Below are 13276 nucleotides of genomic sequence, written 5' to 3' on the forward strand. Positions count from 1 at the left end.
CATATGATACTGTTTAAGTGTGTTATGCTTTTTATTAAAATCAGAAGTGTACTCAAGCTGTCATGACAGGCTTTCAAACATCTGTGAAACTGATAGGACATATGACAGCTATCACCAATGTCTCAAAACACAATATCCTTGAAAGTCAGGAGGAGAAAGAGGAGAGCACTTGTATGCTGTCATTCAACCTGTCATGCTTATATATTGTTGTTTATGCTGTAAATATAATATAAAAACAGTTGGTGTCATTGGGTTCAGCTCTCAAAGGCCTTCTGTCAACCTTGCACATTGCACCGTGAAAGTAAACGAATGAACGTCTATAATTCATTCATGAGGATGAAAACCTCATGTGGTGTGCTATCCTCTCCAAATACTGCCCATTACGCTGCATTAAATGCAGGAAGCCCCCCTCAGAGAGAGAGAGGGGGGGGGGGGGGTCAGGTCAAAACAAAAACAGATGTGGCCACATTGATGAAAATGCAGATAGAACCTAATATTAAGCCTTGAATAATTTAAGCCAGGTGCATTGAAAAAGTACAATTATTGCTAGAAAGCAAGTGAAAAACGTAAAAAAATGGCATTAGGAGCTGCACGTGATAAACATTAGTCCATAAAAAACCATTAACTCCAGAATAAACATTTACAACAGTCCATTTAAATTCACAAATACCTTTCAATAAAGTAAACCAGCTGATAACAGCACACATGCAAAGTCTTCCTGCCTTGCAGGTGGTTTTTACTCATTTAAAACTGCATAAAAGCCAGAAGCTATATAAGCAGGGGCATGAAAAGAAACTTACTGCATAATATATCCACATTAGTGTCTCAAAAGGAATACATTCTTGGACGATAACTTCAGTTGCTGAGCAGGATTCTGTCAGCTCTTGAAGATTTCCCTCTTTTCTTTTATTTCTGTTAATAAATTACTTACGGAATAAAATACGCAATGGTTATGACATCATTCTACGGGCCAAGAATTCTAAGAATTCTGTCTATTTGCTGGTATCTAATTCCAGCAAAGCTAAAGAGACAGGAAAGAAGAAGGGCATTGTGGGAAGTTACTAAAACCAGATCTGTTTCACTGCCAGATGGCAAGGCACAGGGGTGATTCAATGGGACAGAGACTCACAGAGTAACTCTAATGACACATTCAAATGTTGTGAAACTGCTTTCAAGGTTGTCCTCGACTTGACACACTTTCAGAGCCAAGACTTTAGGATAATTATAACAATGGCTCATGGAAAAAATGCATCAACTATTACAAATTATTTGGAAAGATGGAATATGGAAAGAACAGTGCCTTAATAATTCATTTCACAGAACAATTCATTTGAGAGGTAAATTGCACCACCAAAAAGGCCAAATTCATTCACTCTCACCATACAGTATTATAATATAAGCAAGTATATGTTTCCGGTTTTCTGCTCCAAAGCATTTACTTTTAAAATGTGAGTGCCCCAGGCAAGATCAGCTTTATATCCTCTGTTAAACATGGTTATAGGATATTCAAACCGAATAGTATACATCTGAAGTTGGCCTAAAGGTATGCTGAATTTGCACTTATGAAAGACTTACTTATTCTAAGACTACTTATTATGTCTGCAATATCTGTGTAATGCAAATGAAGTTCTGCAACTGGCAATAGTTGTCTCAACAGGCTCTGGGTTCTCTTAGCCATGCCATTTTACATCTTAACACATCATACAGGACCAGAATGTAAAGCTAGAAGACCTGTTTCATGCTTTGATGGACCACAATATTTTCATGACAGACTCATCTCATCCCCTTTTGGTTGTTTATTTTGTATTTTGTAATATTTAAAAAATTAAAGTGGATACAGTGCTAGATAAGAAAGAACATAAAAATCCCCCTAACCAATGTTTCCTATCTTGTGAACATAAGAATTATGCTTAATAACATGTTGCTTTAATCATCTACTTTGCTAAGGTCCCTGATCAAGACATTTCCAATAGTCTCATGATGAAAACTGTAGACACCAACAGTTTGCTAATCAGCTAAACTACAAAGTGTTTTCTAAGATGATGCCATCCGCCTCCAGGCAAATGCAAATATCATCTTCTATGACTTTGTTTATACCAATTAATACTCTAAGAACTTCCTACTCAGAAGTGCTAGTGCAAATCTGACGTGTTTATGTGTCTTCACGATCATGTAGGCTGGGAAAGAACAAAGACGCTAGCTATTTAAAACTAAAGCTATTTAGTCCCATGAAAAGGCACTTTAAAGGCTTTTTATTCTTGATGAGGGAAAATATTTATGTTGAAGTCTTTGACAACACAATGGAAGAGGAGGGGACTTTGGATTGGCTCTTTCAGGGATGTAATTACTCACAATTTAAGCCCTTGTGTTCACTGTGAAACCACATAGCTTTACTCTGCTGATCCTTAATGTGTCAGAGAAGCCAACTGTCCTTGCTTCTGGAGCTTTCACTTAGTGAACCCAAGGTCTACAGCATTGGCAACAGATGGGCAACAAGCTTTAGAAGTAAATCTGCACTAATATCCACAATACTAGCTATCCTTGTTCTCTCTTTCAGCCTAATGAAACACCTGAAACTATGAAAAAAAAAATGAAATTTTTTTTAAAAAGACATTCTTGGCCAAAACAAATTTCTGGAGCCACTGGGCCGAAAGGCAACACCAAATATGCTTTTAATGCTTAAAATAAGCCATATTGTTATGTTATATTTTTAAGTATTTGAATGGTCACACAATTTGTGTACAATTTTAAAGAGAAAATTCATTTGTTAACTGAATGTTTACAAACTGTTTGAATTTTGAACACAAGATGTACAAAATGAATTGCTTTTCCTGTAAAATATAATAATAATCAGCAGCCATTTATATTTAATATGATTATTTTGATGTTTTAAGGGATATTTCACCCATAAGTAAAAATTATTTACATATTTTAAACATTTCTCTGAAAGTAAAATACTATGAAAGTAAAAGGGATCCAATGCAAGGACCCTACTGAGTTAAATTGTGTGGACAAAAACAGTTCTTCAAATTAGTTTTTATTTTGTGTTCCACAGAAGAAATGAAGTCATACAGGTTTGAAAAGACATGAGGGTGAATAAATGATGACAGAATTTTTATTTTGGGGGGAAATCTCCCTTTAAAGATTCTGTTATCTGATCTGTTAAAGGTTTTGATGTTAGAAATGTCAGTGCATTCTCTAAAATATAGCACAGCAATGAAGAAAAGACAAAAAAATCTATTCAATCTAAAGAGTTTAAACTGCAAAAAGGAACATTATTGTACTACCACCATAAGCGGACTAAGGTTGACAAAAAAAGAAAAGTCTCAGTTAAGTCGTCCTTAGATAACAGCTCTCTTTATCTCACTATGTCGTCTCACCTTTTATATTCAGCTTGACATTTTCTGAAACCATACACTAGTGCATTGTGGAGGGATTATGTGTTTAAGTGGGTGTTTTCGGTTTCCTCAGTTGTTTGTATCCCAATTCCATCAAGCTCAGTGGGTATCGTTTCAAATATAAACAACTATTTTCCATTTGCCAAATCTGGATTGAACCCTGAAGACACTGTCAGATTGGAGACAAAAGCCCAAAGGTGCTACACCTCTACACTTTCTAGTCCAATCTGACATGGATTCTCAGAGGTACCGCAGTCTTTTTCTCCCTTCCTTCGGTCTTGATCTTGCATCTTTAATTAAAAGCCTAGCAACTGCAGCATGCTAATAGGTGCCTTACCCAGCATGGTATGCCGTGACTGTCAACCACCATAATAGCTATTCCCTTTGGTTAAACTTATCTCTCCAGGGGCTGGAGCCAATCTTTACAGCCAGTGATATATCACTTAAGGAGTAAACAGAACACGCACTGCAACCAAGACAAAGTAGGTGTCCAGCAGCCTGAACTGCAATTTACACTAAATGGGCTCATCAATGTCCTGATGTTATCTGTTCCCCCAGACGTCATGACCTTTCAGATGGATGACTCACAGTCTTCGGAGGGAGACTGAATCTAGATTATGATGGCAATTTCTGATTTGTTACCACAAGCGAGAACTCTGTGGCAACTCTGTTATAATCTGACAATTGTGCTTCAAGTTGTTGCTGTGTCATTTAAGAGACTTGGTGTCATCCATTACAGCCACTGCACACTGACATGCTGATAAAGCTGTGTGGTAACCATGTTAAACAGAGAATGGAGTTGTTCCAGCCAATTTTAATATGGTCCTTGCTGTGCTGATATTTATCTGCAAAAATATTTTTTTATTCCGTGTCCCTGGGGAACACTACCATTATTCACACCTAAAACTGTGTTCGTAGAGTATGGCTTAGAAAATAAGTATCATTCAGATGATATACTTATTTCCCTTGTGTAATCAAGCTTAAAGAAGAGCTCAACATCACAGAATGAGTTTGACTGAATAAAACAGCATGGCCTGAATTATGTACACTGAGGGTGAGACGGCCCATTGCTAATCTCATTATGGACTAAATTGTGTAGGCAGAGGTAAGCGTGATATACAGTTCAAATCTAGCTCTTAAACACCTGGATATAAACGAAAGTTGTGCATGCCTATTTACTTGATTTTACATTTAGATTACCTTTGGCATCATCAAACATTCAAAGTTCATCATTAAAAACACCAGTAAATTTAATAAAAATCTGCAGTAGTTGTTTAGCTAGTGTTAGCAGATACTAGTGATGGATCATGAACGATTTGTCCATTTCAAACAAATCTTTTATTTGACTAGGGAATAACGAGTTGTCTCAGAGAGCGATTCGTTCCTTTTGTGTTAGCCATTTCATTTGTAACTAATGTGGAAAGCGCATAGGCTCTGTACAGGAAACAGAATTGATTAGTCTTCAGGTCCGAGTCGTTCCTTCCTTCAAGTGACAGCCACATAGGCTCCAGAATAAATTATGAATTAATTCACCTCCCGGGTCTTTTGTTTGGTCCGAGTCTCTTTTGTTCATTTGTCACGCAACATGACAGCCGTATATATTCTTTATTGGATACAGAAATTAGTTCATAATTCCTAAACGTCTTTATAAAAACTGTTTATTACACACATATTTTGATAATAATATGATAGTTTGTAAATAAATACAGAGATGAGTAGAAGTCACGTGACAAATTAACAAGTTGGACCAGAGGAGAGACTCTAGGGCTGAATCCGAAATGACCCCCTAAACCCTCAATCACTATTTCCCTACGTTAGTCCACTAATACAGTTCACTTGAAGGAATGAATGAAAACGAGTTAGCGAATTCAGACAGCCATTGAGCGTACATCAGCTGTACACTCGTTATTGTGGTGTAATGTGGGATTGAATGAGTGCACTCAATAACGTCCACTATGGTTTTGGACACCACTACAAATGGATGTCCCCTTAAATAATGTCATATTTTGGATTTTGGATTCAGCCTAGGAAAAGTGAACTAATCATGGCTACGTTTCTCAAAAGCATTGTGAGCTAAGTTGTTTGAGACCATCGGTGTAAATTTCTATGATCTACCTAGCCTACAGAGCTTTTGAGAAACGCAGTCCATTTCTGTTTCCTGTACAGAGCCGATTTAAGCCGTCAAATGACAAAAAAACGACTCTGACCAGAAGATTCTGGTGAGCTAATCATTTCTGTTTCTTGTACAATCTTGTACAGCCTATGCAGCTGTCATCTGACAAGGAATGACTTGGACCAGAAGACTCTGAATTAATCATATCCATGTCTCGTAATTTGTCATTGTCTGCGTCATATTTTTTTTTTTTTCTGAATATGATAAAAGTTTGTGTTTGTGACTTTTTTGGGGAATCTGGCTATTGAAAATGTAATAATTATGCTAAAATGAAAGAAATTACTTGAATAAAGATTAATTCCTTTTGCTGAATGAGATTCAAAGATCCAAGTCAGTAAAATCACAAAAACCACAATGGTGTTAGACGCTGCACAGCCATCTATCAACATGGATCAGCAGGATAGTTTTATGTAAATTACACTGATTCTAGTGAGTTTTTTGAGAGCTGTCTACACAATTTTCATTCCCTTACGTGTCCAAAAAAATAAAAATAAAAAAATAGAAGCAACTTGTGTGTTACCTAGTGTGCAACAAACCCACTTACATTTTATCCAAAGCAACTTATATGATATTCAAGACAGAATCAAACCTATAACCTTAGTGTTGCCATCACCATGCTATACTGTTTGAGCTACAGGACAGACACTTGCACACTTGCAAATGTAACCTGATAGACGCTTTGGTCTTTTCTTAGAGCTCAAGACACGTTCACTTAGGAAGGATAACTTCTCTTTGGTCAGGAGAGTGAGCAGCTGACCTGTGTACCAGACAGGAGTTAAAATAACACATAACGTAAGGTTAAGCAGCAAAGCGACGTTAACTTTCTCTTGTTCAGTGGAGATGTTTTAGAAAGACAGCTGAATGAGGCATGCAATTGAGTCTCTTTAGATCATTGTATTTTTGATGCTCATGAGACCAGCCACCATAAAGTTGATACTATGTAAAAAATAGAGATATTCCCATACATTGGACAAGCAACTTAGCTTAAAAAGGATAGTTCATCCAAAAAATCCAAATTATTAAAATTCTGTCATCATTTACTCACCCTCAAGTTGTTTCAAACTGGACATTTATTTTATGAATTTATTTCTTCTGCTGAACACAAAAGAAGATATTTTGAAGAATGTCAGTAACCAAACAGTTGATGGACCCATTAACTTCTACTATGGAAGGCAATGGGGCGCATCAACTGTTTGGTTACCCATGGTATTCAAAATATCTTCTTTTGTGTTCAGCAAAAGAAAGAAAACCATACAGGGTTGGAACAACTTGAGGGTGAGTAAATGAGTTTTCATCTTTGAGTGATCTATCCCTTTATTACCTTGAGAGAGGTTTGTCCATATAAATGGATCTTGCATCTTTTATGTAATTCAAATACGGCTAAACATTTGTTAGGTTTTAAAAGTAGTACATTAAAAGTCACAATAGGTTTGACAGTGACAATAACTTCAAGGTCTGCTGGCCAAACAGAGAAGAATTTTCCTCATATAAGCAGCACACTGTGGCTATCTAAGCAACAGGAGCGAGAGCGTAATCATCTCTGCCTACGGCATGTTTCCCACCTGGGACAATGGAATGCCATCACATCACCATGGCAACCGCTTCAACCACACAAGCACTTGACTCTTAAGAAGTGACTGAATTGAGAGGAAATCTCGAAAGGTCGTGACCGCACAAAGGGCTTGACTTCCCAGAGTTTCCCACTGTTCGAACGTGATTATAAAATTACTTCAACAAAAAAAAGTTGGCTGTGAATTGAAAGTGCTGTCAGTCATTCACACGCCCTGATGGCGGTTTGTAAAAAGGTTAATGTGATCTGGTTGGGAAGATGCTGTTAAGCAATAATGGGCTGGCCCACCTACAAAGAATGTCTGACTTCTGAGTTTCTGGCATGCTTTAGTAAGCCATTTCTAAAAAGTGCCACGATGCATTTGATTTCATTTGAGCAAAGGCAATATAATACACACATACACATACATATATATATATATATATATATATATATATATATATATATATATATATATATATACATATATATATATAGTTTTTTGTTTTTTTTATAAATTAATGTATGTGCTCCAAACAAACACTATTCATTCAAAAGGGGGAAAAGCATGTACCATTTACGGTACTTTAGCACAGGTAGTGTATATTTGATTGAAGAAAAAAATGTAACTAGTTTCTAAAGAGCCATAAATATGACAAAGCAGCACGAGTCGGCAACCATAGACACGTGTGCCACCCGTCACTCGGGTAACACTGTCACAATAGCTGAGTAAAATAAAAAGTACAGAGGAATATCTAAAAAGGTAGAGAAAAATACACTCTTAAAAATAGTTATTTATTTGCATCTATGGTTCAATGAAGAACCTTTAACGTCCATGGAACATTTCCATTCCACAAAAGGTTCTTTAGATTACTAAAATGTTCTTCACACTTAGAAAAAAATGGTTCTTTTAAGAACTGTTCATTAAAAGGTTTGTTAGGGAACCAATAAATGTTCTGCAAATTCAATGCAATGTAAAAAAAAAAATATATAATAATATTTTTGGAACCTTTATTTGTAAGAGTGTACACAGAGAGGTTTCAAATCAAGCATTATTAAATGATCTACAACATGAAGCTGTGGAAAACCCTAAGCCCAAGGCACACACAGGAAATTGGACAAGGCTAGAATCAACAGATGCACACAAGACTTTAATAAACAAGTGATACGTACGGATCGGCTGGTAATCCAAGGAGATGTCTGAAGGAGCTTGTAATACTGCAGACCTTCGATATACCACATGCACTCTTCCTCTCTCCTCGTGTTCCTGTGTTCCTCGCTCCAGAGGCTCAATGAAGTACTCATCAGAATCAGTACGAATCATACCAGCCTTTGGAGAGCAAAAAAATACCAATTATTATCAGAAAATAAGTTAACAGAAAATGTAAGTCTGTCTAACCAAGGACCTCTCAAGAGAATTATCCTATAACTACTGTTATTTACAACACCAGATTTGACAGTGTACAAATGAAATATGTTCATGTATTTCACTGTCATTGGCTGTCATGTATGTGACTGAAATGTAGATGACTGTCACTGGTTACAATAAAGCCCCTTTCACACAGAGATTCCGGAAAATACACGGATAATCTGTCCCAGGATTTGTCCCCAGATCATTTGATTTTGGTTCATTTACACTGCCAGTGATTTTCCGGAATCTGTGGGTGCGCTCACACACATCCCGTAAAGATCCTGTAAAGACAAGGATGTGACGTTACGTACGCGTCAAAAACATGTACAGCTAATGCATCGCGTACCATTCCACAAAGTCAAGTCAAGTCAAGTTTATTTGTATAGTGCTTTTCACAATACAGATTGTATCAAAGCAGCTTCACAGTATTAAATTAAAATAATACAACAAAGTTTGTTTCAAGAGGAATTTATTGATTGATAAAATTAAATTAAATATCCCCAAAATATCAAAGCTGGCGAACGATCTCAGCTTCAGCGCGGAAAGTAAAGAGCTCCCTGGTCTCTGTTTCATTCCATTTTGCAGACATTTTTTCGTTCTTTCTTTGTTGATGACGAACACAAATTGTCTTCTAAGAGCAACAGAGTCGCGCAATGGCACATGCGTCATCACTACGATACTTTTTTTCACACAGGGTGCGTTCCGGGACTGATCCCGGCAATGTTACTAGGTCCCCATCCCGGCATCAATCCCGGGATGTGTTTGCGTTCACACAGAAGGCACTCTAGCAATTTTACGGCAATTTCCTGGGATCAACGCGATGTGTGAAAGGGCCTTTAGTCTCACCACTAAATGCAAGGCCCTTGCCAAAACACATTGTATGGTCTTGTTGGGAGAGCAGATGCTCTATTTATCACTCAACCCTCATCCCCTCATTTACATTTATATTTTCATCAAACATATGGTAAGTCACAACATTTGTACAGGTACTGAACATGTGCTTCACCTCCAAACATTCCTTCTATTCAGAGTTCAGCGATCATATATTTTTCAGATAAAAAACAGTCCAGTGTGTGTCTTCACAAGCAAATATTTTCTAGAAGCCTCAGAAAAAGTTGTAAATGTTTAATGCATTCATCAGTGAAAAATCAGGAGATTGAATCTCATCTCTGCTTTCTTGTCAGTCTCCTATATTCGTTTCAAAATCAAAGGCATCTTTAAAATTAAAAAATGCTTTCAGGATACAAAACTGATTATTACACACAGTTGTAAACAAAGCGTCTCGGGTTACGATAATATTCCCTGTTCCCTGAGAAGAGATCGAGAATAGTGTAACACATCTGAAGTATAAATGAAACTAATCCAATCCTGATTGGTGCTGCGTCATGACGTAACATGTGACGGCACACACGGAACGTACAAAGGGACGCCAGCACACAACAGAGTTAGCTTCTGCGAAGGAAGCTTCTACGCAATGTCTCGATCCCTTCTCAGGGAACATGGGTTACAGTCGTAACCCGAGACGTTCCCTTTCGAGGGAACTCGAACTGCGTTGATGACGACACTTTGGAAAACGAATATGTAACCTATGCCACAACGAATATGTAACCTATGCCACAAGGAATATGTAACCTGTAACCTATGCCACAACGAGCCCTGCCTGTCCCAGTGTGAAGCTGTGCACAGGCACACTTAGGACGAGAGCACTAGAGTGCCTGGCGTAGAAGGTATGTCCAGGCTATAGAATCTAATAAAAGTACGAGGGGTGGCCCATCCTGCGGGAAGCCCCTTTGTGGGTGACCCAAATCACACCAGCAACTGGTCTGACTTCCACCATGAAGAAGACCTCTGAACATAAATCTTGAGAGCTCTGACAGAGCAGAGCAAATTAAGTCTTTCTTCATCTACCGTCACGTGAGGTGGAGGATGAAAAGCCTGCAGAACCATAGGCCGTGCCAAATTAGATGGCACTTTAGGCACATAGCCCGGCCTGGGATGCAAGATAGCCTTAATGTCGCCTGGAGCAAACTCCAGGCACCTATGAGATATAGAAAGCCTGAAGGTCTCCTACTCTCCTCAGAGAAGTAATGGCTAATAAAAAAGATACCTTGAGGGAAAAGTTCCTGGCCTCAGCCGACTCCAGAGGTTCGAAAGAAGTCGACCAGCCCTTCGAAAACCACTCAGGAACTCTGTTACGAGCCGTAAGTCTCATCCTGTGAGCCCCATGGAGGAAACGTACGTCCAGCTGATGTCTCCCCAGAGGCCCATCACCCAGAGGAGCGTGGAAAGCCGCAATGGCAGCCAAGTACACCTTGAGTGTGGACGTGGTAAGACCAGTCGAGAAGCGATCTTGGAGGAGCTCCAGCACTGAAGCCAACCGGGCAGTTAACTGGGTCCACCTCACGCTCTCTACACCAAGTGGAAACACATTCCACTGGAAGGAACTCTGGAACTGAGCATGGTCTCAACCACTCCAGCCGCCAGGCCAGCCTCAAGGTACTGAGCCCCCTCAGGGGCCAGGCCCAAAGTTTCCACAGGTCTGTTCGAGGGTGAATATTGAGCCCCCGGCCTGTGGAAGCAGGTCCCTCCTCAGAGGGTGCTATGATGTCTGAAAATCATACTTGGGCCGGCCAGTACAGGGCTACTAGAAGAAGGCTGACCCCGTCTCGACGGACCCTCTCCAGAACTCCCGGGAGCAGAGCAATCAGGGGAAAAGCGCACAGGCGTAGCCTCGGCCACGTCTGTACCATGGCATCCAACCCCAATGGGGCTGGATGGCTGAGAGTAATCCACTGTAGACAGTGGAACGTCCCTCGAGACGCGAACAAATCCACTACCACTTCACATACACACTCTGGGGACACCAGAGACTTATTTTACAGCTTGTGAAAAGGGCATTATACCACCCCTTTAAATTACGCATTGCATTATGTATTAGGGTTAAAGGAAATGTCTGTAAACTTAACGGATAATGTCGTGGCCAGTGCTTGAAGTGGGGGAAAAAAGGTGCCGGTACTCTCTTGCATTGGCAAGTAATCATGACATTTGAGATTTCTACAGTGAAAAACAAAACTTGGAGATATTGCTGGTACAACAACAATTTATTGATATGTATTAACAACATAAATGTATTTAAACAAGTCGTGTGTGTGTGTGTGTGCGTGCGTGCGTGCGTGCGTGCGTGCGTGCGTGCGTGCGTGCGTGCGTGCGTGTGTGTGTGAAAACGGAACTACTCCAAGTCTGCAAGTCCAAAAATACATTTATGGTGAGATTACTACATTTTATTTAATTAAATGCATTTATAGTGAGATTATTATATTTTCATGTCATATTCTATGTTAATTTTGACCACGAACCATGCGCTGTCACTTTAATTAAGCGCGTGCAGCACAGCGAAAATAGACTCGGTGCAGAAACGATCGTTGCACTGCTGTATACGCACCGCTCCTGGAACGCATTGCCGGACCGCATCCGCATGCAGTGTGAAAGCTCTAACCTGTTAATATGGGTGCGGAAAAAAATACGCACCGCATACACACTGCAAACGGAGTATATGTGAAATGGGCGTGACACTGACGCTTTTTTCTGTCAGTGGTAGAGTACCGGCTACATGCGAGAAGTAGCGGTACGCAAGAAAAAGTGCAGGCACGCTTTGGAGTAAAATGCAGAAGTGCCGGTACTGCGTACCGGTGAGTACTGCCCCACTTCGAGCACTGGTCGTGGCAGAAAATTAATTACCAATACCTTTTCTGATTTTCTACAGATTGTCTTCTTATAGTGTGACACAGAGAAGAAAAGAAAAAAATATATATAAAAAAGAAATAATTAATTAATACTTAAATGCATGCCTCGTCAATCACTACCCTCCTCCTCATTCAGTTTTTTTTTTAAGTTAGACATCAATCTTCTTAGTATTCCTCAATTAATTCATTTTTAAGCAATAAAACAAGAAAAAGAAAAAAATACAAACGAATGCCTGTATTTCCGTTAACAAACCACGGTGTGTAACAGTGTATGTATAATTTTTCTGCACAACAATAATTGAATCTTTGATGACTGAATAAGTGCAATTCACCTTTATTCCACAAGGTGGCAATGTCTGATACACAATGATGAAGTGACGTTTCACTCATTGTTACCGCAGGCAGAAAATAAAAGAATTGGAAGTATCATCAGCAAAACTTTAAATGGCTCAGCGATGTACCGCAGAGCAAGTAATGAAGGCAATCAAATATTAGTGTCACTGTCACTTGATGGTTGATCTGGTGAAGAAGCAGTCAGCAATCAAAATCTTGATTTTGAAGATGTTGAAAATGATTGAGAATATGTTTGAGATCACGAATATGAGCCAGATGATGAGTTATGATGGTATAAAACATCTGCTCAAACTGAACATTTCCAAGCTCTGAAAGGTAACAAACTTTATTTTATTCTTCTGTAATTGTTACTATAATATCAGGAGAGTTTTATATTAATGAGTTAAGATATAGGGGTTTTAGGGTTAAAGGGTTATGTTTTTATTTTATTTTTCAATTTGGTAAACTCATTAAAAAAGCAATTAAAATAAAAACATTTTAAAAAGTGCAAAATAGAAGCATTTTCACCAGTATGTTAGTACATTATGTGCGTTTCAACTCGTGTACAACATAACATCATGAAGACGCCAAACCATCTTGACTTGCAATTATGTGATCATACATGTGCTCACTTCTGTTGTGGGAGTTCATCCATATGCTCAACTGCGT

General features: G+C 38.8%; 1 protein-coding gene across 4 annotated transcripts in view; it reads right to left on the reverse strand.

Annotated features, from left to right (window-relative positions):
* Positions 1–13276, reverse strand: part of adamts3 (ADAM metallopeptidase with thrombospondin type 1 motif, 3) — a 137034-nt gene that overhangs the window by 99713 nt on the left and 24045 nt on the right. For all 4 annotated transcript variants that reach the window (XM_082169993.1, XM_082169991.1, XM_082169992.1 and 1 more), the window contains exon 4: positions 8294–8450. In XM_082169993.1, coding sequence (XP_082026119.1) covers positions 8294–8450 — 157 coding nt within the window. The remainder of the gene's footprint in view (positions 1–8293; positions 8451–13276) is intronic.

The sequence above is a fragment of the Leuciscus leuciscus genome, assembly GCF_965113295.1.
Source record: "Leuciscus leuciscus genome assembly, chromosome: 5".
Lineage (NCBI taxonomy): Eukaryota > Metazoa > Chordata > Actinopteri > Cypriniformes > Leuciscidae > Leuciscus > Leuciscus leuciscus.